Source organism: Neomonachus schauinslandi, chromosome 4 (genome assembly GCF_002201575.2).
Source record: "Neomonachus schauinslandi chromosome 4, ASM220157v2, whole genome shotgun sequence".
In the NCBI taxonomy this organism is placed as follows: domain Eukaryota; kingdom Metazoa; phylum Chordata; class Mammalia; order Carnivora; family Phocidae; genus Neomonachus; species Neomonachus schauinslandi.
The window spans coordinates 154,899,431-154,927,339 of record NC_058406.1 but is presented as its reverse complement, the minus strand read 5'-3'; the positions used below and the strand labels follow the sequence as shown (position 1 = coordinate 154,927,339).

At 36.8% G+C, this 27,909-nt stretch overlaps 1 protein-coding gene across 37 annotated transcripts in view; it reads right to left on the bottom strand.

The window, feature by feature from the left end:
• Positions 1-27,909, bottom strand: part of RIMS2 (regulating synaptic membrane exocytosis 2) — a 595,628-nt gene that overhangs the window by 65,320 nt on the left and 502,399 nt on the right. For 15 of the 37 annotated variants that reach the window (XM_021688297.1, XM_044914274.1, XM_044914276.1 and 12 more), the window contains one exon: positions 14,978-15,219. The exons of the other annotated variants lie outside the window; for them this stretch is intronic. In XM_021688297.1, the coding sequence (XP_021543972.1) occupies positions 14,978-15,219 (242 nt within the window). The remainder of the gene's footprint in view (positions 1-14,977; positions 15,220-27,909) is intronic. 37 annotated transcript variants of the gene reach the window in all.

The following is a 27,909-nucleotide window of genomic DNA, read 5'->3' as shown; positions in this document are numbered from 1 at the left end:
GCAGCTTGGCTCAGTTCTTTTACTCTTTGGGGGAAAGAAGAGTGAAAGAAAAGAACGTCCACCACTGACTGGCCACAGATCTCTAGAGATTACTGGGCCTGCTCAGGGATGCTTCAGCTGTTGGTATTCCTTCAACCTTTACAGTAAGAACTTCTTGCTGTGAGAGCTTTATATGACGAATGATGGTGCACTTTTCTCTTCTTGTTCTTTCTCCCAGTATTTCTGCTCTTCAAAACCATCTTTCATGAAAAATAGGTTTCTCTATGTTTTGGGGGGATTCAATTTCCAATAATGTGAAGATTCAATTTCCAATATCTCTGTTTTTGTTCCACAACTTAAAAAATTACTGAAACGTCGTTATGTTAAAACAATGATATTTTAGCAAACAACGTATCTTTTAGCTTAACAAAAGTGCCCTTGGGTATGGAAAGGAGATTACAGAATCCTTATGGGAATGATTCTGGAGATAGAAGACCCTTTGCCTCTCCCAACTTTACCCTGTACTTACTGATGCCTAAACCTCTATAGTTTCACCACTGGGGTCTAAGACTTTCCATTTCTGAAGATACAAATACTTGTAGAGGGTATTTAAGTAATTCCAACTATTCTCTATCTTAATAGGAATGAGTTAAGCAATTAGTTCCTAAGAACAGAAAAGGGTGAAAGAGCCTGAAAATACTCAAGGAAGATCAGCAATAGAAAGGAAGGGAGCACAAAGTGGAGACTCCTGGAGGCAATTCACCTGCTTCACAATTCTGAGTAGGACTTGCTCAAAGCATTTATTGTCTTCTCCCTTTCCCCCATCACCCTTCTTTCTATTATTTCCTTTAGCTTCCTCATAAAAGAAATGAAGAGTAGGGATCATAATCCCTTCTTCAAAAAGCAAATATGGGGATTGGAGAGTTAATAAAATGGCTGGCGATCCAGGAAATGTCCATTATTCTCCTGTTGCAACTTCTATTTCATTTGGCTAAAGGAAAAAAAAACACTTTCTCCTCAATGAATATGACAGTAAATAAAAAGATATCAAGAATATATTTTAGCCATATGTGCCTTCCTAAGCCCAGAAACTCTCAACTTGCCACTTAACCTTCCTCCCCACAAAAGGATTTCAGGAAACCTATTATCGACTAGTTCAAAAGCCTGGGCTTAGAACATGTTGTACACCTGAAATTAACATAACGCTGGGTGGTAACTATACTGGAATTAAAATTTAAAACTTTTTTTTTTTTTAAAAAGAACATTTTAGCCATGACTAAAAAGTGGAAAAAAGGAATAGTGTTATATTAGTTTCAGGTGTACAACATGTTCTTTTGATGTTACCCATTGTCTCTAGACCATGAGACTCTAAGTCCTAGAATCAGATTCAATTTAAAAAATCAGAAAAGCTACAGTAGTAAAGATCTTAAGAAAGCAATAATTCGTACTTTTTCCTTTTGTTTCGTAACATTATAGAAACTCTTGTGACTAAATCCATAGTAAAAAACTTGAATATTACTTCACTTACATAACCTGCTATTCATTAAAACAAACAGGAGAATTCAACATTAATCTAAGATTATCTACAAAGAACAGCACTGTCCAAACTGTACATGTCTGGAAGAAGCATGGCCTAACCACCAGGAACACGTCATTTTTCTCAAAGACTGCTGAAATCTCAAAGACAATCCAAAACCCTGGTTACAGGGTAAGAAACAAGGGTCTTCCAGTAGCATTCTGTATAAAGTGGAGAAATGATCATGAACACTGGCTGCAAAGAATTTTTCTTTTAACATATGAATATTAATTTTGTTACACTTGTTTTACAAACTTAAATGGTTATGTCATATTAATCAAAACTAAAACAAGAAAACCAAAAGTGACAGCAAGCATTGTTCAGCGAACCCAAAGCAGAGGTGGTAAACAGGACAGCCATCATTTTATAGAGAGCACAATAAATGTGCTCGGTAGCAAACGTATGGACACGGATAAAATGTCAAAGCTATTTTGGTAGAAAACTCCAGTTTCTCACAACAGTGGAGCAAAGCTTCTTGACCAGATAATCTTGATGAGATATCAGTTTAGCTAGAGTAGAGAACTCCTTTTGGAGTTTAGAAAGAACTGAAAATTAAGCATGAGGTAAAAGGCTGGCTGGACTAAGTGACATTTCATCTTTTGAGATTTAAAAATTATCCCATAAAATATTTGGGTGTCTATTTTTACACTTAGTCATTTCCTCTCTCATATCTTCAATTACTTCCCTTCCTTTATGTTCAAACAAAAAGATTTTTCTTATCTTGGAGGATAAAATCGTGTTTGGATCCCCACCTGAATCAAGCTTGAATAGGGCTTGGCAAAGTTTGTGTGTAAAGGGCATTCTGGCTGCAAAGAATTTTTCTTTTAACATATGTTAAAATATATTAGGCTTTGTGGGTCATAAGGTTTTCTCTGGCAACCTCTCAGCTGAGCCACTGTAGCACAAAAGTAACCACAGACAATACATAAACAAACGAACTTGGTTGTGTTCTAATAAAACTTTATCAAATAAAAAATATATTTATATAAAAAAAACAGCAGCCTGCTGCACTTGGACTGTGGTCCATGGTTTTCCAGCCCCTGAACTAGAGTTTTTTCTCCTTTGCTTCTCTGGCTGGTACCTCCAACTTCCACCATTTATGTCCTCCTTAAGCCCTGATGATCCGGCCTTCTTCACATCTTAAAAGCTAATATTTAATAAGAATTAAATTAGGCAACGCACTGAAGATGATTAATAGAGAATGCACTAAATATAATGCATATAAAGCACTTGTCATAGTACCTGGCACATAGGAAGTATGTGAACCACTTGGTCTTCATCACTATAAAATATAAAACAAAAAAGATTTGACTGTAAGTGGGATTAAATTCTAGAACACAATTCAAAAGAGGACCCTGTATAGCTTTAGAATTGTCCATAGTGCTGTACGATTTGGAAGGCAGAATCATTATACTTCCTTGACGAAGGAAAAAATTTCAGTTTTCCATGTGGTTAGAAACAAGAAATGGACTTTCAATCATAGAGTAGTATGTATTTATTTATATGGTATGCCATCTTTCCTATTGTTAGTTTCATCTACTATTTTGTTTGCAAAACACAGGTATTTTCATTTGTGTAAAACTATTTTTTTAAAGATTTATTTATTTATTTGAGGGGGGTGCACAAGCTGTGGGAGGGGTAGGAGAGGGAGAGAATCTCTCTCTTTTTTTTTTTTTAAAGATTTTATTTATTTATTTGAGAGAGAGAGAATGAGAGAGAGCACATGAGAGGGGGGAGGGTCAGAGGGAGAAGCAGACTCCCTGCTGAGCAGGGAGCCCGATGCGGGACTCAATCCAGGGACTCCAGGATCATGACCTGAGCCGAAGGCAGTCGCTTAACCAACTGAGCCACCCAGGCGCCCGAGAGGGAGAGAATCTCAAGCAGACTCCCCACAGAGCGTGGTGCCCTACGTGAGAGGCTTTATCTCACGACCCTGAGATCATGACCTGAGCGGAAACCAAGAGTCACACGCTTAACCAACTGAGCCACCCAGGCGCCCTAAAACTATTCTTATTGTCCTAATTTTGGGTGGAAAACCTTTCCAAATAAGTCAAATGAACACAGATTCTTAAGTTTTTTTTTTTTTTTTTTAAGAAATCTATTTTAACATAGTGAAGTAGAACTCTATCCAACTGTAATTTCCATTAAGAAAATTTCACAACTGACCGGTTAGATGAAGAAAAAGTCAGTCTGGCTGATAGCAAGTCAGAAACCTTTGGTCATCCGTCTTTCCTTTGACATATATCTCTCTAATTCCAGTATAAAATGACTGCTGGCAGAAGGAGAAAGAAAACAAAAGGGGACAAGCAATTGAGATATTTCAAATGTCAATGGAAGTGGAAGGCAAATGCGAAGAAGCTGGGGGCCACTGATTTCTCATCTCTGGCCACTATATTTCCTTTGGAAAGAAGGTTCTGGTTGGAAGATGTTGTAGAAATGTCTCAGTTATGAGCGCAGCCTCCTAGGGGTTCTCTGTGATTTCTGCAATTATTTCTGTGTCTTTACACCTTTCTGTTTCTGCATTACATGCTGCCTTACCATCAACTTCCTCCTCAGAATATGTTCCCCACCTCATCTCAGATTTCATCAGCTCTTGTCCCACTCTCATTTTCTAAGCGATTATGAAGCTTCCAGTAAAAAGCAACGAATCCTCAGATACCAGGAGAAAAACAAAATGAAAAACAAAAACCACTCTTTGGACTAAAAGCTACAGAAATCATATTTTTCTGTTAATGCAGAACTTTATTGCCTACGAGCATACTAGATCCATTTTCCCACTATGACAACATCAAGCACACTTCTAAGTTAAACTAGAATCTATTGTTTCTGTCCCTCATGGCATATATAGTATACAAATTCATAACCCATACAGTTTTTAAATCTCTTTTCCAAAGGTCATTTGGCTTTCAATTGCCTTTAACAGAAAAAACACACACTTACTGACCCCCTTGGGAGATTTGTGGACTGTACTCACAAATGCAGAGATTGTCAAACAAACCGAACACAAAGACAGAAGGGCAGTGTGACATTTTTTCTACTATTAATGTGCAACATTTTATACCATTCGACCACCATTTGTTGAAACTCTACTATGTGGGAAGTATTTGGTAAGAGCTGGGATGGACAGAAAGATGAACCAGACTAGGTTAGTTATCTGCTGTGATATATTTTCATGCTACTTGGTACTTTTCCATCAAGGCCAGCTTTGGAATTTTGACTAATTATTACTTTATGTTTTTGTTAAGGCCTGTCTCTCCCACTGGAACATAAATATCCTACAAAGAGGATCTCATTCACTATATGCCAATGGAGTAGAAATTCAATAAATATTTACTGAATAACAATATAATGTTAACATGTTCTAAGGTAGTAAGAGTGTCAATTTAGAAAAAAAATCTTTTAATAAAAAGAAGGATTTTTCCATCTAGAGCAGCATCAGAGAGGAAAGATGGATTCTACCTCACTGTTTTTCATTCCACAAAGTGTGCAATACAAAATAGCTTTTAAAGCCCAAGGGGACAATGAGCCAACACTCCTACATTTTTCTGTAAGTTGGAAAAATGAGCTGACATTACTCCTAGTAGAATTTTACACTGTTTACCTAGGGCTCTATTAAATTTCCAACAAATACCTGCAACTGTCTCTGGAAATTTTCCTAGTAGGTAAAAGTAATGGGACTCACTTGAAAAAAAAATCTAGTAGCTCCATTTACCTATGCAGAGTGTATGGGAATTTCATTAAAAAAAATGGCCTTTACCTTAAAATGCCATTTCTGTTTATACTCTCATGCTCAAAAACCTTAAAACATTTACTTTATCTGCATTCCCTTAGTATGTACTTCTTAGCTTACAATTAAACTCTTTATGGTTTTTGTTATTTACATTTACTAGGCCTTTACTGATTACTAGCCTGTACAATGCCTTTGGCTATTCACATCTTAAAATTATGTCCAATTAAATGAAATAAAACCTATAGTAAATTAAAAGTATCTCCCTGAGAATTTTTATTTTGAAGAGAAAGTTTTTCCCCCCTAATGCTATGAAAAGAACTAATTATAAAAACATACTTTTAGCAACAGTGAGGTCACATAGAGTATCAGCTTTGGAGTGGATCCATCTACTATGAAACTTCTGAGTCTCAGTTTTCTGATACGTAAAATGGGAATGAAAATGCAAATATTTAAGCTGTGAAAATTAAAATGAACAAATTCATGCTACTGTTAATGATGTTTTTAATAATGGTAAATTATTTTCTGAATTTTATATTTCAAAAAGCTTATATTCTTAATAACTGGTATGCACTCTGGTCAGTGTAAACTGTGAAGATTAACATTTATGTCTATTTTGCTTTACTCCCAGGAAGCAAATAATAGGATGGACATAAGTGATAATTTTTATAAAACATATCTACAATATTTCTTGAATCTCCCCACCTTTCCATCTCCTTCTACTATTATCATTTGTGGTAGGCATAATGGTCCCCAAAGATGTCCATACACTATTTTCTGGTATCTCAAAATATGTTACATCACATGGTAAAAGGTACTTTGCACATGTAATTAAGGTAGAGGACCTTAAAACAGGGATATTATTCTGGATCATCTGAGTTGGCCCAATCTAATTATAGGAGCCGTTAAAAGGAAAGAACTTTCTCTAGCTGGAGCGGGGGAAGAAATGCAGGAAAATGGGTACTTGGAGAGATTAGAAGCACAAAAAATATGCAACATGCCATTGTTAGCTTGAAGATGACAGGGGTCGTGTGTCAAAGAAGGGACCTTAGTCCTACAAAGGCAAAGTATTGAAACCTGAATGAACTTGGGAGTCTTCCCTTCAGCCTTCAGATAAAAGCCCCAGCCTTGATGACACTTTGGCTTCTTGTGAGACACAGAGCAGAGAAACCAGCCAAGCCCACCCAAATTTCTGACAGAAAGGCAAATCTGCACTAAGTTGCTAAGTCTGTGGTAATTTGTTACGGCAGCAATAGAAAACTTAATACACCATTGATCAGGCCCTCATCATCTCTGCTCTAAACTGTCTTACTGAATTGTCTCTGGACTTTCTTATTGACAACATCTTGATTATCATGACAACACCGCTGATTATCATGACTATATTCCAAATCCTGCAGGAGCTTCCTACTGCCAGTTCTATGGCTCTGACTCCCTGGCCTGACATTAAGTTATTTCTTATCTGGCTCCAACGTCCATTGCCAGTCTCACCTCCCACTATGTGTTAAATATTCTCTGCTCTCCTCCTACGTAAACGGCATTTCCACGTCTCGGGTCTACTATCGTCCATGTCTGAAACGTCCATTCCTGTCATCAGCATCTTCACAGTTTAAACATTACCCATAATTTAAGGCTTAGATCAACTGTTACCTTGTCATCAGGGTTGGAAGTGATCATTTCCATGGCTACACTAATGGCAATATAATAATATTAACATCTAAACTATGCTAGTACTTATATTAACAGCAGTAACTGCCATTTATAAAGAACTTATATATGTTGGACACTGTTTGAAGTTCTTTCACGGTGCTTATAACAACCTCATGAGGTAGGAAGATAGAGTCCATTATTTTTACAGCTGAGGAAAGAGAGATTAGGTAACTTGTCCATATAGCAGAGGTAGGATCTGAACACTAAAACTCTCCAATCTGTTTTCTCTACTCTGCTACATTTCCTTATAGTATATTCTTTGTTTCTCTTGCTTGTCCTCATCATGTTCCACCTTGTTTTATATTTCCTCCAGCCTAAAACTCATTTCTTCTAGTAGATTTTAAGATTCTTCAGTATAAAAGCTGGGAAAGATTAGGGACTATGTTTTGTCAAGTTTTGCCTTCATAGCGCCTACCAAAATGCCTTCCTTGCAAATAGTGTAGTTGATAAAAAATGTTTACTTTGTGAGATGAATAAATGTATGGTGATGTTTGTACTTTAGGGAAATGATTAAAATACCATAAGAACTCATTAGTAAATTTTTAATAATTTGATTATGAGTGTAATCTCTAGTTTTGGGAAAGGATAATGCAAGATAATTTGCTTTTGTAGATGTAAATGGATAGTTCCTTAACAATCGCTTTCAAGAGTTCTATTTATTCTTTCTACAAATAATAATAACAAAACACTAGAATAGGAGATGTTAAGAAATATTTGACATATATTTATGTGATCATTTATAGCTTTTAAAACCTCACTGTACCAGTTTAACATCCTGAGGAACACAGTTTTAAGGTACCTTGTCTATAACGAAGATGAATTGTGCATTCATTCATTCTAACAAATACTGAGTATTTAGTAGACATCAACTATAACCACAGGTACCAGAGATATTAAAATGCATGAGCTATAGTTCCTCCCCTCAAGGAATTTATAGGCCTAATGAGATTCAGAAAAATACAAGTTAATAATAATAACAATACAACATGTTATTAATACAGAGATAACCCTTAAGAATCTGAAAAACAGGCTTGTATGTTTCTATTATAGAAAGTTTTTTTCAACTCAACAACAACAAAATAACCCAGTTAGGAAATGGACTTTAAAAAGACTTGAATAGACATTTCTTCAAAGAAGATACACAAATGGCCAATGAGCACATGAAAAGTTGCTCAACATCACTAATCATTAGGGAAATGCAAATCTATACTACAATGAAATGCTACCTCACACCCATTAGGATGGTTATTATAAAAACATAACAAGTGTTGGCAGGGATGTAGAGAAGGCAAACTCTTGTGTACTGCTGGTAGGAATGCCAAATGGTGCAGCTGCTGTGGAAAACAGAATGTCAATTCCTCAAATAATGAAAAATAGAATTACCATATGACCCAGCAGTTCCACTGTGGGTATATGCCCCAAAGAATTGAAAGCAGGATTTTGAAGAGATATTTTTATACCCATGTTCTTCATAGCAGCATTATTCACAATTGCTAAAAGGTGGAAACAACCCAAATATCCATTGACAGATGAATAGATAAACAAAATGTGGTATACCCATACCATGAAATGTTATTCAGCCTTAAAAAGGAAAGAAATTCCAACACATGCTTACAGCATGAATGAATCTTAAGGACATTATGGTAAGTGAACTATCTAAGTCACAAAAGGACAAATACTGTATGATTCCACTTATATCAGGTACCCAGAGTAGTCAAATTCAGAGACAGAAAATAGAACGGTCAGAAGCTGGAGGAAAGGGCAAATGGGGAGTTCGCTCTTTGATGGGTACAGAGTTTCACTTTGCAAGATGAAAAGCCCTCTGGAGATGGGTGGATGGTTGCACAATAATGTGAAGGTACTTACTGTCACTGCACTGTACCTTGGAAAATGGTTGAAGTAGTAAATTTTATGTTATGTATATTTTGCCACAATTTAAAAAAATAAAAATAAGAGTTTTCTTTTTAGAACAAATGATATAAAACTCAATCCAAATCTAAGAAATGTTAAATTAACTTCCATTAGCAGTAAAGCTATCTTTCTTAGCTACTTGCTCACCCCAGCTTGCTATAGAAATACTTTACCACAATTCATAATGTTTATAACAGTTTTCACTTACACAAAATATTTTGCCTACCTCATTTATTATATTTAAACCACTTGAAGTTGGTACAGATAGTGGCATGACTACCAATACTTTTAATTAGTTATGGCTGATAGTATTATATGTGCTAAAACATTATTTCAAAAATGAGAAATATACCTACATTTAGGATTAGATCACATTCTTTGTGAGAATCTTTAACATGTTATATCCTGTAGTGTTAATTTGAGATTTCTAATAACGTGAAAAGGCAACAGTACTATTTAACATCTCTATTATTCTTCATGATTACAAAGTTCTTTTTTTTTTTAAGATTTTATTTATTTATTTGAGAGAGAGAATGAGATAGAGAGAGCATGAGAGTGGGGAGGGTCAGAGGGAGAAGCAGACTCCCCACTGAGCAGGGAGCCCGATGTGGGACTCGATCTCAGGACTCCAGGATCATGACCTGAGCCGAAGGCAGTCGCTTAACCAACTGAGCCACCCAGGCGCCCACAAAGTTCTATTAATAGATCTGTGGAGTCAGCACTCAGAACTATAACATACTAGCATTGTGGTTTTAAACCTTTTTGAATTAAATATACTAGACCAGTTGTTTTAAATCTTTTAAAATACCATCTCCATTTCAGTAAAAAATTATTTATAAATGATACACATATTCCATAATACTTTTATAACACATAAAACACAAATATTTTAAAAGATTAAAATGCAACAAATATTTGCAAACCATGATTCCTAATGATAAAGTAAGACTTTATGGTCTCAGGAAAAATATCTGAAGTGATGTGCATTATAAGTTTCAAAACTATTGGTATGCCCACCAAACTTGCTTCTCCTTTCTCCTGAGGACTCCCTGGACTATATTCCCCAACCTCCCGTTTTCCAGCATTAGCTTTGTGACTGAGCTGTAGACAATGGAATTCAAGCACAAGTGACTTAACTATTTCCAATTTTAGCTCTTAAGGAGTTGCCATGTGCTGGCTGAATAGAGAGAGTGCTCCAAGTCCCCAGAAGAGGGGAAAGCCATAAGATGAAAACCACCTCCAACCCTGACCGACCACAGGGAAGGCTACTGGCCCACTGGGAATAACTGCATTGGACTGACATTTTTGCCCAATAGATAAAGTTCTTTTGCGGTATGCCTTCAAGGTTTATAAATCATAGTGGCTGGCATTATGTGGCTAAAAAATAAAGCAACTTGAAGGTCGGCTTCCAGGTTCACTTTTCTCATACTCACTTTGAATGATGTCATAGTTGAAGAAGACTTCACGAAGACATACCATAGACCATATAAAGTATAAAGACAGGGTAAGGGGCTCACTGTTAATAATAGTGGATGTAAATCTACATTTTATTCATCTTCCCAATAACTTAGAGTTTTTCAGTGAGTTTCTTGTCAGATCTTAGAGTGTCACTGCAGCTACTTCATCAGTGGCTGATGAAAAGCTGAAGTAGGAATAGAAGTTTCAGGTCTACCTTGTTTGCACCATTGCAATATTAGTACTATACTCAATCCACAGTTCCACTGCAATTATCTTATTAAGCCACTTGCCCACTTTCTGGTGGTTCACTAAACTAACGTCTCCAAAAGGCACGCAACACTGACCATCTGCAATCCAGACCAACCAAGAACACAAGGAGGAAGTGTGTACTAAATATTAGCAATGCTTACTTCTTCTGTCTTTTAGGTTAAAAAATAAAAATAAGTTCTATCAGTTTCTTTCCATTTCCCCAGAGAACTTAATCATGCATCCCAGAAGTACATAAGCTTTTCATTGAAGATCACTATATTTGAAACTATACCAGACATGGAGAAAGACACATAAAATAAGAAAAACAGGCTAGCCAGGAAATAGACAAATAAATAAATGATGACGGTTCTTAAGTGTTATAATTAGAGTAAATGTAAAGTCCTGTGTCAGCTTAGAAATCACTACAAGATGAAAAGAGAGCATAGATTCCTGAGTGACCACAGGCTATCACACCTGATCTCCACTTTAAGCTCTGAATCCAACGTCTTTCACCCACTCAGTCATTCCCACAAGGATCCCATCTGTCATTAGAGTAACAAAACTCTTTTTTGACTTCATTTCCCCTAAGCTACAGTCCTGTTTCTTTTTTTCTTTTTTTTAAGATTTTTATGATGTATTAGAGAGAGAGAGAGAGAGCAAGAGAGCACAAACAGGGGGAGCAGCAGAGGGAAAAGGAGAAGCAGGCTCCCCGCTGAGCAGGGATCCCGACGACAACATGGGACCCTGGGATCATGACCTGAGCCGAAGGCAGACGCTTAACCGACTGAGCCACCCAGACGCCCCGCTACAGTCCTATTTCTAGATTTCCTTTTTTTATCAAGATCCTAGAAAGAGCTGTTTCTGTCTGTACTGTCCAACTCAATAGTCACTAGTCCCATGTGCCTATTTACATTGAAATTACTTAAATGAAAAATGTAAAAAAATTAAAAATCAGTTTCAAATGCTCAATAGCTATGTGTGGCTAGTGCCACTGTATTTTGTGGAGCACAGATACAGAAAATTGCCCGCATTGCAAGTTGCATTGGACAGTGCTGGTCTAGACTATACTTGAATAAGAGTGAAGTCTCCAGATCCATACTGCCTGGATTCAAATCCCAACTTCTACCCTTACTACTTGGGTAAACTTGGGAAGGTTATTCCCCTCTGCTCACTTTGATTTTCTCATCTGTAAAATGAGGATAGTAATTAATTCCCGCTTCATAACATTATTGTGAAGTTTAAATGATTTATATGTAAAGTGCTTAGAATAGTGCCAGCACATAAAAGTGCACAATGAGTATCAGATGTTGTTATTTTTATTCTTGATATTATTCTCCCCGACTCTACCTTACCTCCCATTTTCTTTGACTGGCTCCAATAAGGCCTTGTCCACCACTGCAAGGTTTGTCAAGGTTTACCAAATTCCCCATCTTGCCAAATCAAAGGTCAATTCTCAGTCTTCCATCTTACTTGACCTGTCAGAAGCACTTAACACACTGATAATCTTTCTTAAAATATTTCTTTCATCTGGTGACCAAGATACCCTATTCCTTCCTTCTCTTCCCTTCTCTTTCTCTCTCTCTTTTTTTAATGGCTGCTCTATTTTTTCTTTCTTTTTTTTTAAGATTCTATTTATTTATTTGACAGAGAGAGCAAGCACAAGCAGGGGGAGCAGGAGAGGGAGAAGCAGGCTCCCCGCCAAGCAGGGAGCCTGACGTGGAGCTCAATCCCAGGACTCTGGGATCATGACCTGAGCTGAGGGCAGATGCTCAACCCACACTGAGCCACCCAGGTGCCCCTATGGCTGTTCTTTAAGTCTTCCCTGATGAATTCTCTTCTGATTTCCCAAAGTTGGAGTAGCACAGAGCTCACTCTAGTTTTCTTCTTGATTTCAAGTTACCTTAAGTAATCTTATCTAGCGCCATGGCTTTCAATACTACCTGCCGATCACTCCCAAATTACATCCTTAGTCTTGACTTACTGGGCTCTGGACTTATATCCAAATAACAATATAACAACTCGCTTACATGTCTAAACAGGCATCTCAAAATCAGCATGTGTAAAATAGAGCTCTTGATTCCCCTGTGAGGCTGAATTGGTTATTGATATCTTATACTTACAATTATTTTAAGTTTTCAAAGCATTTTCTTATAAATTTTAAAATATTATCTTTAAAAAAGCCTTGTTAGATTTGTCAGATAAACATTCTATGACTCAGATAAGTTGGGTAGGTTTTTAAAGAGATCATATTTGATTATCTTATATAAGTCAGAGTAAGCAATGGGATCTGAGTCTCCTTGTTATTTCTATGTGTTTTCTGCTGAGTTCTAATGCCTAGCAGGTCATATTTAATCTTTGGAAATGATGACTTTAAAGGCAAGTTTCTGATTAACAGGCAAAGGAGCATACAAAATAGCATGGCAGAAGACAGATAGGACTTAGCTGCCATGTGTACTGGTCAACAACATACCTTTATAAATGGTTTCCCTTTTGCCAGTTATTGTTTACATATCATTACTATGATATCTTCCAGAATAATTTCACTATTCTTTAGAAAGATCCCATTTTGCTGAGTACTCTACTCTTTAGAAGGCAGTTAAGCAGTCTTGTCTGAAAATCCATTCTGGTTACAGTGATATTTATTTTTACAACGAAAAATACCATCTTTGCTCTCCATGTGCCCAGCACTTAGTAGGTGCTCAATATTTATCAAAAAACCCTGAGCAAGTGGAAATAATTATTTATTTTAACACCACATATTCTCTAACTTATATAAACTTATATGAATGTCTGTTTTAGGTTTAGGTTCTGTATTTTTTAATTTATAGGCTTTACTTTTAGAACAGTTTTCGTCTTATAGCTGTTTCTAAGTTTTAAGGAAAAAAATGCAGTGAAGTTCTAACTGCTAGAGACATATAAAAAAAACCCTCAATTTCAAAAGGCCACCATCTATCATATAACATAGCTAATTATGTATAAATATTTGCAATTTAAAAAATCATTGAAATATGTTCTCTATGTCCATAAATTAAATTTTTATTTGTATATATATATATATATTTTTTAAGGTTTTATTTATTTATCTGACAGAGAGACAGCGAGAGAGGGAACGCAAGCAGGGAGAGCGGGAGAGGGAGAAGCAGGCTTCCCGCTGAGCAGGGAGCCCGATGCGGGGCTCGATTGCAGGACCCTGGGATCATGACCTGAGCTGAAGGCAGACGCTTAACGACTGAGCCACCCAGGCGCCCCTATTTGTATATTAAAACATAAAATAACATCTTAAAACACCAAATGAAAAATTCCTTTCAAAAGCCACATTGAACATAGTGAGTTACAACCACGATATAAGGAAAACCATCAAATAACTATTTCAATATAATATTATTATATAAGGCTCAGATTCCAGAATTGCTGTTATAATTATATAAAATCAAGATTAGTCGGGTCCAGGAATTAACGTAGCCTCCAATTCTTTTGTGTTGCTAAGAACCCTAGTAATTCAAACATAAATGAGATTTCACCTATTTGCCTATAATTTATTTGCTGTAAAAGGAACACCATATTATATGCTTTTGTTTGTTAAGTAGAAGACATGTTATTATTTCCAAGATACCAGGGATTTAATGTTTAATTATCAACCACCATTTGAAAAGACATGGCTTTGACTCACAAATTTCTTAATTGCTAACTGTGGCTTTTCTGAGTAGGAGTAGGAGTGCCGTATCTAATTTATTTTTGCAGATGTGAGTTAGAAACTGAATTTTAAAGTAGCAAAGCTTTGAATATCTTCACTATCAGCAGAAAGTTCCTCCATCCCCGCTGCTGGAGAATATTGCTGCTTGAAGTTTTCACAGGAAAATAGAAACCGCAGTAAGAAAATTGATACTACCGGTAAATGCTGCTTACAAACCGAAAAAGAAGTTAGGTTGTCAGCAATAAAAGAACTATATTATTCACACAAAATATGACGTATCATCTCCATCAGGGTAACTTGCTGAGGATGAAAAATAATTTGGCCGGTTCCCTCCTGAGGAACCTAAAGGAAGCAAATATCTCACAGATCAGATAACCTTTAGGAAGGATCAACCACTGGCAATCCCGCTCCCACAGCTTAACTCCCCCCTGAGGAGGAAAGACACTGCATGCCTCTCAAGAAGAGGGGCCGACGTTCACTTCAAAGCAGCTTCATTTGTCACTGAAAAAGTTACTGTTTTATTTTCAGAAAGGTTTAACCAGTTTAAAAGGCCCCTATGTCTCTGGAACATGTCCTCTTCCACTAATGACTGCAATAAAATGAGCAAGAGAAAAGAATACGTATTTGAATGACAACTCAAATATGAAGTCAAAAGTAACATAAAAATGCCTACCCGTTTGGCTGAGCTGGGAAGCGCTGCGGCTTTTCCGGGAGAGGCCAACAATAGCTACCATTTTGGCCCCAATGCTAAAGCGCCGCTTTTTGCCGCTGGTGCCCAGGGCCCCCACCGCCGTGTCGGACTGGCTGCCGTCTGTCTTGTCCAGCGAGCACATGTCTCCACTGATGCTGGTGCTTTTGGTCAGGTTCTTCCCTGAGATGCCCATTTGTCTGCTTTGCATTTTGGATGTAAAGACACTGTAGGCCGATGGATCGTTAAAAGGGAGGACAAGAGTGAAAAGGAAAAGACAGAAAATGTATTTTAGATGAAACATCTGGAGTATAATTAAATGATACCATTTATGGGACCTATTTCTAGGGTTTGAACATTTTCAAGTATCATGGTCTCGAATGGGCCTTACGATTCAGGGTCAATGTCACGCAACTACGGAAGCTCATACTCATGATGTCATCTCCGCTGTCAGAGAAGGCACCAGTTTGCATGGCCACAGAGGGGAAAAAAAAATTCACAAAAAATCAGAGGGCTTATTGAAGACAATATACTGTCCTTCAAGGGCAAATATGCTGTAAAACAGCTATACAACAAAGGAAGACGTTTGCAAAAGCACTCTTCTCTAGTTTGCTTTCCTATTGCCTTCAAAAAGAAATTACAGGAGTGGGAAAATTCTTCAAAAAATAGCAAAACCCACAGCATCCACTGCTAAGAGTGGCCCTTCAACGTAAGTTTTCCTTGTCTCATAAGATTTGTAAGATTTCTCTAATAATGGTTAAATTTTCTAACAGAGATTGATGTTTTCATTAGTTTTGAATTAAAGATAAGTTATTTCACTTAACATAAAAATAAGTTATTTGACTTAACATGAATTAAAAATAAGTTACTTCACTTGACGTAAAAATAAGTTATTCCAACTTAACTCACTTATGAACATATGTTCATAAACATAATTTTATATTTGTTGATGTCTATATTCCAAAAATAAAGAAAAGGAAGATTTCCCTCTTGCATTCATTTGAAAGAAGGAAAACTCATTATCAGTTTTCTAGGCAATATGGTCAGAAAGCAATCAATGTCTCAATGAAGCATGTGAGCTGATTAACGATTACTGATTACTGATGACGATTACTGATTAGCTGATTACTCCCTAGCGTTAGTCAGTAGACTAACACTGCCGACGGGAGTAATTAAAGACAGGACCCTCGATTTTTCTGTGATCACTGGAGCGTGGTGGGAAGTAGTATGGGGGTTGGAGAATCTGGAAGCAGGCTATCCAGCTGGCCCCCAAAACCCGAGAGAATGTGAAGGAAGTGGCCTGTGTTGCAGGAATGGGAAGACTTATTTACACATCATTTTGACTAGGATTAGAGTAATAATTTCTGCTTTAATTTGGTTTTGATAATATGAGTGAATAACACATAATTATAGAAGCAAAAGAAACAAAATCAAGAAACATTAGAAATATATTTTTTTAAAGATTTTATTTATTTGAGACAGAGTCTGTGCCAGGGCGGGGGCGGCGGGAGGGAAGGGGGAGGTGAGGCAGAAGCAGACTCCCTGCTGAGCAGGGAGCCCTGACGTGAAGCTTGATCTCAGGACCAAAGTGTTTGCAGATACTTAACGGACTGAGCCACGCAGGAGCCCTAGAAATATATTTATAGGTCATCGAAAGAATGAGAATTAGAAAACTGACCTATTGAGGTAAGCTCTTATTTCTAATTCAATTTCTTGGTCTTTCTAAAAAAATTTTTTTTACTCTATCTTAGAGTAAAATCTGCTAAAATGCCAGGACCACATGTTAATTTTACATACATTTCCTCCAAGTATTTCAGAGGGGAAAGGGCTAGTGTAAAATTGTCTTAAAAATATAGTGAGCTAAGGGGGCGCCTGGGTGGCTCAGACGGTTAAGCGTCTGCCTTCGGCTCAGGTCATGATCCCGGGGTCCTGGGATCGAGCCCCACATAGGGCTCCCTGCTCAGCAGGGAGCCTTCTTCTCCCTCTCCCTCTGCCTGCCGTTCCCCCTGCTTGTACTCTCTCCCTGTCTAATAAAAAAATAGAAAATCTTTGGAAAAAAAATATATAGTAAGCTAGGGGCGCCTGGGTGGCTCAGTCAGTTAAGCGTTTGCCTTCGGCTCAGGTCATGATCCAGCGGTCCTGGGACCGAGCCCCGTGTCGGGCTCCCTGCTTCTGCCTCTGCCTGCTGCCCTGCCGCCCCCCCCCCCCCCCCACTTGTGCTCTCTCACACTCTCTGTCAAATAAATTAAAAAAAAAAAAATCTTAAAAAAAATAGTAAATTATACTATTCTACCCCTCACATTAGTTTAAGAAGAAATGAGGCATAAACAGGCCAAAAGAGAGAACAGTGTACATGCTTCTACAATACCCCAAATTACTCATTTTCAAGCTTGTCTGATTTTGCTCTTCTTTAATAAACAACAACAGAATAAAACAGAAAGAGTTTTGGAGGCAAACAGATATGGGCTCGACTCCCAATTTTACTGTTACTTAACTGAATTCCTTGGAAGAGTTAATTGCTCTACTCTGAGCCTCAGATTCCTCATTGATAACATTAGAATATTCTATTTTCCCTTCTTATTTTAAAGAATAGAGATAATATATCTAGGGTAAAAATTTGATGAATTGAAATCATAACAATTTTTATTAAGGAATATGGGCAACAGATAGAAAAAGGCTAAAGCCCTTCAACAAGTGTCATATAAATACTTGACAGCATCAATAGAAATGATATTTATAATTATAAATTTACAAACTTTCTAAGTTAAAATGTCTAGTCTCTTCAAGATAGCCAGCATTATATAATGGACAGCAGACTACACTGAGAGTCAGGAAATCCAGGTTTGATCTTTGGCTGATTCATTTGGGAGAGTTGTTAGCCTTTTCTGAAACTTAATTTCCTCACTTAATAAATGAGAAAATGTAAGTAAAGCACTAAACGGAATGCCAGTCACAGAAGAGCTCCAGAAATTAGTCTCCCCCTCCTTCTCCTTATTATCACCACCACCACCATTGTCCACTGAGCATCCATTAAACATCTTAAACTGGTGTTTCGGTAAGGTCCCCTTTAACTATGAAACACTTTGCCGCCCTATGATATTTCTTATTCCATGGATTCTAGGCAAATAAACACAGAAATGCAAAATACAGTTTTCATTGTATGCTGTCATCAGAAAAGCCTAAAAAAGTTAAAGTTTATCCTGTCATGTAGGCATCTTTCTCTCAAACACATGCTTTTCTAAAAGAGCCACTTAAGCTATTCCCACTCAAGGAAGAAAAAGACATACTCACAAAATATTGCTTAATTTACCTTATGTTTTTTGCATTTTAATTTTCATGGTTGGCTATTAAAGCCATAAAGAACTTCGCCAAAATTAAGCAGAATACAATAAAATACTAACTGGAACTGATAAGTCAGTTTGTGGATAAATATTTTAATGACAATTTGGTTTTACAGAAGTATATTCTCTTCGGGCACCTGGGTGGCTCAGTTGGTTGGGCGACTGCCTTCAGCTCAGGTCATGATCCTGGAGTCCCGGGATCGAGTCCCGCATCGGGCTCCCTGCTCAGCGGGGGGTCTGCTTCTCCCTCTCCCGCTTCCCCTCTCGTGCTCACTCTCTCTCTCTCTCAAATAAATAAATAAAATCTTTTTTTTAAAAAAAAAGAAGTATATTCTCTTCAACCTAACAACTTTGATAATGCATTATCTACAAAAAAAGGGTTATTAAAGTTTTGTAAGAGGGATCTACTCTTCATCTTCTAAAACCTTCGAGATCACCAGGGATGAGTTTTGAATAGCTACCCCCCAGTGCTGTGTTTTGAGAAGACAGAGACTGAGGCTAGGGTATCGCTACTGATTTCCTTGACTTTTCCTGCTCCACATCACTTAAAACTACAAGCAAACAATGTTGCAAGCAAACGAGCTATTAACCAAAATTTTTAAAGCTTTATGACTCCTGATTCATGAAATACTTTGCAGTAAAAAAATCTGTAAACATGGGTGATCATTTGGAATGCTCTGTGTGGTTAAGAAAACACAGATCCATTACATTATCAGTTACAAAAGGGAGTGTTTCTAAGGGTCTGGTGATATGGTAAATCTCCAGTACAGCTGTTGGGGTCTCAGTGATGGACTTCTGAAGGGCAATCTGGCAATATGTATCAAAAGCCTTTAAAAAACCCAGCCTAGCTTTTAACCTATCGATTCTACTTTTAGGTATATCCTAAAGGAAAACTTAGCAATGTGTACAGATTTGGCAATAACATTTACTGCAGAAGTGATTATAACAACACACTCACACACACAAGGGAAAACCTCATAAATGTCCAATAGTTGAGGGTGTTTAAATAAGTTATGTTCATCAATAAAATAGAATGTACTTTTGAAAATGCTGTTGTAAAAAAGTATTTATTGACGTAAAATATGTTCTTGATATGGGGGGGAGCAGAAGCAGATATTTGTAGCCTAGCTTTGGCTGGCTCTCATACCAAATATGGATTTACCTTACTGCAAGGGGACACAGATAAATTCAAACCCTGGAGGCTATCCATTCTATCTATCTATCTATCTATCTATCTATCTATCTATCTATCTATCATCTATCTATCTATCCTTGCTAAACTCGGTGGTTGGGGAAGCCTGGATTTGTGAGATGATCTACCATTTCCCTGCACAAGAAACAAATGAGCAGAATATGAAAAATAAAATATATGTTCAGAATGTTTATGTTCTTATGGGGAAAAAAGTATAAATGCACACAGCAAAAGATCTAGAAGGATATACTGTGAACAGTACACTAAAAGTAGTTTTAATTTTCTCTGGTTGGTAATCATGCTTTTTAAAAATGTTCTTTTTTTTTTTTCTATTTTCCCCCCAACATACACAGCAATATGTATGACTTTAGAAAAATTAAAACAAATAAAAAGAGCAATCAAGAACTAGCATACATTTTTCTTTTAGATAGGTCAAGTTATTCAATCCACATAGTTCATTCTGTGGGCTAAAGGTATAGCATGGCTTTCAAGCTAATCCTAAGAGATTACCACACAATAATACTGGGTGTTGATATAGGATGCTCAGTTCTAGAAAGAGATGCAGGCATTTCTACATTTCTAAATATTGTTTTATACATGTTTTCTAATTTTTGACTTTAGAAAAACAATGGAAAACCTTATATACATTTAGTACTCTCACAGTAAAATACGTGAAATTGCCCATGCAAGCAATCTATTTTATGACATAATTATAAATGGTGAAATTGTGTCCTGAAAGATTTTTCAAAAGGGAAATTTAGTATTGTCAATCATTAGGAGAAAGGTAATAAAAGGCAAGTGAAATATTTGTAGATATTCCTCAAAGACTTAATTTAAATAGCATATCAGGAGTTACAGCAGTATGTGATTAAATTAAATGAAGTTTATAGGCCACAGGGCCAAACATGTTAATTAATAGTTTGAATGAATTGACTTAAGTCGTTGGGCTTAAAGTAATAAATAGCAAACTAGGACAAAGTCTGAGTGTGTGAGCTGGGAGGGTGGTAGGAGAGACTTAGCCAAAGTGTTAGAGACTGAGCTCATTCAGAACGTTGTGGCCAGAGCTACAGAGGGCCCAGCAGCTGATACAGTGGAGTATGAGAATGGCAGCTCAGGAACAGAATAGACACTTCTGGATAGGAAGTAGGCAGAGATAATTCCAGGAGTGGAAGTGCTTATAACATCTGGGCTAAGAAGTGGTGCTAGAGAGGGTCTACAGGGCTCAAAAGGTAGAAGACAACAGTAATAATGGTAGAATGGGAAAAAAGCACCCAGTGAGACTGGCCAAGCTCTCAAACATTATGGCACCTTGAAAGGTTTAATTCCTTATCTTTCCCATTGTTGTTTCTGGAGCCAGGTGCCAATGGCTAACCATATACCTATCACAGTGATAACTCATACTTGATTGCAGCAGTTGCCAGCTGTTGGGCAGATGTCTGGATTATAAAGCGTCACTTCTTGAATTCTGGCATGTTCCTTGGGTGCGGGAGAGAGGGGTAACAAACTCAGCTCCCGTCATAATTTCTCTTAATTAAAATTTTTCTCTATATTAAATGCTATGGCTTTCCTAAAATGTGGAACTTGAAATTATTATTACCCTAATTTATGAATTAATAAGCTTTATTTCACTTACTCAAATGACCATCTATAATTTTAGGCTTGGAAAGTAGTAATCATCTATTCAACCAATGTTTATTTAACATCTATCTCCACAAATAGAAAGATAAACCCATGATATGACATAGTTTCTTTTAATTAATTTACTGGCAAATATCAGCATGAGAAACAAAAATATGGCTGCATAATGACATGGTCTTTGTTTATAATTGAAATTCCAATGACCAACTCTAATGTCAGGAAACCTTAATTAACAATTCAAAAAAAAAAAAATCTCTCTCTGAGGAGTATGTAAAAACTGAGTGTCCTATACTAATTCTTTGATTTCTGAAAATGACACAAATTTAAAATTCAGTATTTTTAGTATTATTGCAGTACTATATATAAATGCATTTGATTAATATACCATAATTTATTAGTATAGTATCTAAGTGTATCGGAGGGGATGTGCGCTTGTCTAGGCCACAAAGTTGATATCCAGAGTTAGGGAGGAATATTTAGCTAATTAATGAAGTATTTTTAGCCAAAAATACCTGCCTTGATGAGAGCCATTAGTCACAGAGCAGGGTGTAAGGTTCAAGTCTTGGGTCTCAGGGTTAACAGAACAGATCACTGCTTACTTAGAATAGTTTAAGGAGCACCAGGAAGGCCTGTAAGCTCCAAAATTCCCTCCCAGCTTCTTGTTAATGCCTAAAGTTCTGCTATATTAAAAATTTCTTAAAAACAAAACAAAGTATTCTTTAAGGAAAAAAAAGATTTATTTCTTAGTTTGAGGTTTGATCCTTTTTAATATGTCACTACCTCTAGGATTTGATCATTCATTTAAAAGATACTTATTTTGTACCTACTATGTGGCAGTTCTTGGAGTCAGAAGTACAGCAGAGAAGGACAGAGAACGCCCCTGTTTTCATGGAGCTTTCATTCAGATCGTCGTGGGGAATGACAATAAACAAGTAAACAAAGGCCAATTTCAGATGGTGATATGTGATCTGAAGAAAATAAGCTAGAATAAAATGATAACGGGGACTGGAAAGTTTGGGGGAAGGATAACATTAAATAGGGTGGTCAAGGAAGGCCTCTCTGAAGAGGAGACAACTGAGCTGAGTCCTGAATGATGAAGCCAGTCATGCTAAGGAAGGGTACAGAGAGGGGAGCAAGTGCAAATATCCTGAGGCCAAAACAAGCTTGGCTGTTAGAGGGAATTTATGAAACCAATGTTAATTGAATGAGGTGAATTCATAAGGGGATACTGACATAAGATGAGGTCAAGAGAGAAGAGGGCCTGGATGTGTTGGGATCAATGTATGTCCTGTCCTACTTACCCTTATTGAACTGCCTGTTCAGATATTACATCAGAGCAACCCTAAGTCTGTGGGGACACACACTGCACACGCGGTGGCACCAAGAGACCTGGGATCCAGACCAATATTTTATCTCTAAATATACCATTAAAGGCCATTTTGGAGAGAACATGACTACCTTCTTTAAACAGCGACAAATTTATAAAGGCTAGATTAGGAATATTCATTTACTCACTGAACATTCATAAATTTATTTAAACTCTTAAGTCTACCTGTATATTAATTCCTCACAGTTCCTTAATTTTATAAGTTCACCACCAAATCGCTGAATAACATATCTCACTACTACCACTTTGAGTATGAAGAAACTTACTTTAAGAAAAAAATTTAAACTTAATACTTTATAAATCCTAAGTCTATGTTTCTCTCTGTCACACAGTCCGTTTCTCTCTGTCACAAAATAACATATTTTGCCCATCCTTATATGATTATTTTTCAATATCTTTTATTACGTTGCTGTGTTCTGTCTTCCTTAAAAAGTTAAACACGAAAGCTACACTTAGGGTATACACATTTCCATCATGCCATTTGCTTTCATTATTGGTTTAAGATAAAAATTTATAAAGAAACTTTATACAAGGATTATGATTTTAAGATGTTTTCATTATAACATGTATCTTATGAAAACTACATCTCTGACTTCAGCTTCTTCTTTATAATGTCCTCAGGGACAAGATCTAATTTATATTTTGTTTCTTTTTCTCCTTGAATTTTTAGGCCTGCACACATTTCTGGACTCAGCTAATTTACACTAAACATTCTTGCCACTAATTAATTGATTCCATTAGCAAATATCTACACCTACTTGGCGTTACGTCCTAAAGAAGCAAGTGGAGGCTGAAAGAGTGTCTGAGTTCCATCTTCCTGCTCAGCGGGGCCAAAACTGATGGGAAGAGAACTTTTTATTCTGTACACAAAGGGAGAATTTTCTCTAAGTGGTCTGTTCAAAACAAGTGTCTGTTTCTAATAACCTACCTAGGGGAACAGCTTTTTCTGATTGGTGCTAAAGCTCTATTTAGGCTAGAGTAGGGTTGGCCTGGTGGTGAATAAAAACACTGAATGAGGCACAGTCATGATTGAAGAAGCATATAGTTTAAGAATGCAAATAAGAGGAGAAAGGCTTATACAAATTAGTTTAAAAAATATAAATATCAGAGAACATCTCACAGTAGTATGAGATTTTACTATAGAGAAAGAGACCATTAAAAATCAGAGATCTGGAAAATTTCATGAACCTGGGTCTTAAATAATGGGTAAAAATTATCACATGTACAGAGAAAGAAAACTGTTAAAGAGAAGAGAATGTTAGGCATTAAATGCAGAGATAAGAAAGAACATGCCATGTTTTTAGGATGAGTAGTGCAGTTTGGCTGAAGTGGAAGATGTTATAGGCTAAGAGTAGCAGAGGTTAAGTCCAGAAAAGCAGATTAGACTCAGGTTGCTATGTGGATTCCTGTAAAAAGAGTCACTGAAGCTGATGGAGCTAGAGAATAACATACAAATGATAAATACGGAAGATTATGTAACATAGTGGAGGGAGTCATTAGGCTGTTTACAATACTCTGTTCTCCTTGCAGGTGCAAGGTAAGCTTATTTTTCCTTACCCCGTTGAGGCTAGAAGTGATCTTTTGACTTGTTTTGACAAGTGAAATGTTAGTGGAAATGAGTCATGTTGCTTCTGGGTGGAAGCATTTAACTGATGTCGATAAACTCCAACTTCTCTTTACTTCTGCCTGGGACTGTGGAAGATGGGGCCGCTATCAGGCTAGGTCCCTGAATGACTACAATGGGAAGAAATAACTTGTGTTGGTTAATGTCACTAGGAGTTTAGGGTTGTTTATCACAACAGCACAATCTCATTTGTTTTGACTAACAAAGAGACTGGAATAAAAGAGACTGTCTATAGGAAAATCAATTGACAGTTTATAGGAGTAATCTGGGAGAAGGATATAAAAACCCAGGCTCCTATATTGCTATTACTAGAAGAAAGCAAAGACTAATGTAAAAGTTATTTGGAAGGTACCATCTGTACAGCTTAGTATCTGGATCTGGGAATAAGATATAATAAGAGCTCAAATTAGTAAGCATTTACCATATGCCAATGGCTACTCTACATGCTTTATAGGAATCAACTCACAACAACCTTTTTGGAAGAGGAAACTAACACCCTTAAAGAGCGTAGTGTTTGCCTGTGTAGTGCTGGTTTAGAAAGCGATCACCACTGAACCAGTGGAATTTTCTGATGGAGAGGTTCCATAGGAGGAAGCTGCACTTGTCCTAAGTGCTCAAGGGAAGAGTCGGGGCTAAAAGATGGAGTGAATAAGTATTTGTTGAATAGGAGAGGATAGAGGAAGTTAGGAGGCAGCTTACCTAGGGAAGCCAAGAGTGTAAAGACCGAAATGACAAGGCTTGAGAAGATACTCTGCAGAATACTTATAAAGGTTAGGAAGAAGAGGACTGAGAGAGGAATAGAGACATATTCTCAGAAATAAGAAAAATAGAATAGGGCTAAATTCCATGAAAGACAAGAGAAGAATGAGGTTCAAGAAAGTTGAGGTGGTCAAGTGATGCAAAGAATTCATCAGCAGGAACATTTAAGAAAGGCTCTTGATTTAGCACTTTAGAGAACACAACTGGCCTTTAAGAAAGCAGCTACTGAAATAGAGATCAAAGTCAGTTTCCAAGAAGCTGACAAAGAAACTTGATGAACAGAGAGGAAGCTATTAAGGTGGATACAATGGTGGAGAGATCTGAAATTGAAGAGAAAGAAAGAAATGGTAAACTCTTGGGAGTGTCAAAATGAAGAGAACAGTTATGAAAATAAGGATTACTAGTATATTACTTTTTTTAAAGGCAAAATCAGAAGAACTTGAAGAGAGAAAGATTAAAAAGAAAGTCAAAAATTGATACAAGATATTCTTCAGGATGGATAAGTATCTGAGTTTAAGAACTCAAGTGAAAAAGTTTGATTTAGCACATTAAACTTCTTTGTTTCTTTGCTCGTTGGGCCTTCTTTTCCTAACCTAGCACATGAGGAGGTTAGAGATCATTAATAGATTTTAACCTCCACATTTTTATGACTAATACCTCTGTTAATCTTTTTAAAATTAATTCCTTTCAAATTTTCATGGTTCTTTTTCTCTTTCTTTTTAATTCAGCTTTGCCTATTGTTCCTCCCAGTTTTCCTTGGTATATGATTTTTAAGTAATAACATCTTTCCCTTCACAGGTGTTTGAAATAAACTCCACAATTCTAACCCAGCAACTCAATGTGTGTATCATCCCCTTAAACTGTTCTATTGTTTCATCTGTACTTTTCAGCTAAACTCGATTATTTCTATATGTAACTATTTGAGGCAAGAATGGACTTCCCTCGCACTCATTTTCATTTCAGCTTCTTCTGACTTCACCACATGATGCCACAGTATATGCTACACCATGAAAAGGTCCATGACAAATATCAGAAGGTATCCTCACAGGCCTATAATTTCAAGCATCAATTTGCATTTTTCACCATTCTTATCAATATCAAAGGAACACTAAGAGTTAAGATTTTGTGAAAATAAAAAAAATAGACTGAGAGCTTTGATTTATTCTTGCTAATCGTCCAAATCCATAAGTGTATCAAGTTTGTAGAGTATTTAACAAATGATGACTATTCCACACTATCAAAATGATTACACTAAATAAAAATTCACATTATGCCTCTAAAGATAATACTGAAAGCTAGACTATAATATGAAAATATTCTTGGACTATAACTTACCCACATCAAATCATATATTATGAAAATATTTCTGGACCGTAATTTTTACTGGTATGAAATGACTAGATGTTGTGTTTCAAAATGTATAAAAATGTATGAATAGCTATATATTAAGAATATTAATTCTCCAGACTATAAAGTACAAAATACATCAGTGCCATATTTTGAAAAATAGTGGGTACTCTGATTTTTTTGAAAACTTGATTACAGATCAAATCCAAATTTTAAATATATCTCTACTTTCTGTAATCACATTGCATGCATCATTTCAGAGAATGAGAACATGCTTTAAACTTACATATCTTGATGAAATCTAATTACTCATTATCTATGTAACTTCCATAGCTAATCAAATCAGTCTTTCAAGTTCACAGAAGAATCTACCAGAATTTCTGGAGTCCCATGGGATTAAAAAAATCCAGAACTGATTCTATAGTTTTTTTCCAAGAGGCCAAATACATATTCCCCGTACATTATTCTTTTATATTTGGAAACAGTGATGCTTTTATTAAAGTTGTGTATGTTTTCCTTATATTTGGCTGACAATGACTGAGAAAAGACAAGTAGTTCCTTGCCCTTTTGCCTTTCTTAGCAACTGTTAGAGACAGGTAAAATGATTTGTAGGGCACCACTGTTCCAAGTTCCTGGAACTTGTGGCTTTATGTCACATTATTCTTCTTAATGAGCTCTGAATTATTGCTCGCAAAAGATAGCCATTTTTTACCATCTATCTTCTTTACAGCAGGGCTCAGGAGACTGGGCCACAGGATTTGGAAATGTCAGGGAAGAGCACATTGTGCTTTCTGAGACAGTGTTGTTAACAGTTATCAGGCCCCTTGCTCGCGTGGGAAAAAATTAGGGCTCTGGGCTTAGAAATAAAAGACCAAGAAAGGGTCTTTCCTCCAATAGTACACACTAACAGGCCACAATTACAGATATTTAAAACATATCTAAACAACAAAGCTCCAAGTGAGAATTTTTTATACTTCTTAATTTAATTTTAGTGGCGATTAAAAATCGTCTAAAGATTATATGTGTGAGTGCATATATGCATATGTATGTGTACTGTTTATATTTTTTATTTTCCATATATTATGATGTTTTGACAACTTAAAAATCTTCCCGACTGGAAAGAAATTGCCCTTCCCGCGACCAGCCAATTGTTAGAGATAGTGAAGGGCTCAGCCCAGTGCTTGCCTTTGGTATACAAATTAGACAAATTCAGAGCCGCACCTTCTCTATTTGGCCTAGTCAAACCAAACCCATACTTGCCCTGCCCTAAATCATTCCAGGGCCTGGTACCAGGCAATAGAAGACCACTCCTAAAACCCAAAGCTCAGCTGGAAGGAATTACTCAAACCTGCCAATCTTAAACTGTTTACTCGGCCCTATCTCGTCTTTGTAGTCCCCCAAAAAGGTTCTGGCCTTAACTCTTGCCTCATTCCTGCCCCTTCTACCTTCTGAACCCTACACTACAGCTTTCCCATGTAGCCCAGCATGACGTGACACGCCTCCTGGTTCCTAGGACCTGTTATCATAAACTTCATTTTCCTGAGCTCCTCCTGTGTCTCCTCTTGTGGCCACACCTGAACTGACCATCACATAGAACACTGAAGACTGTGTATGTATGTATGTATAAAA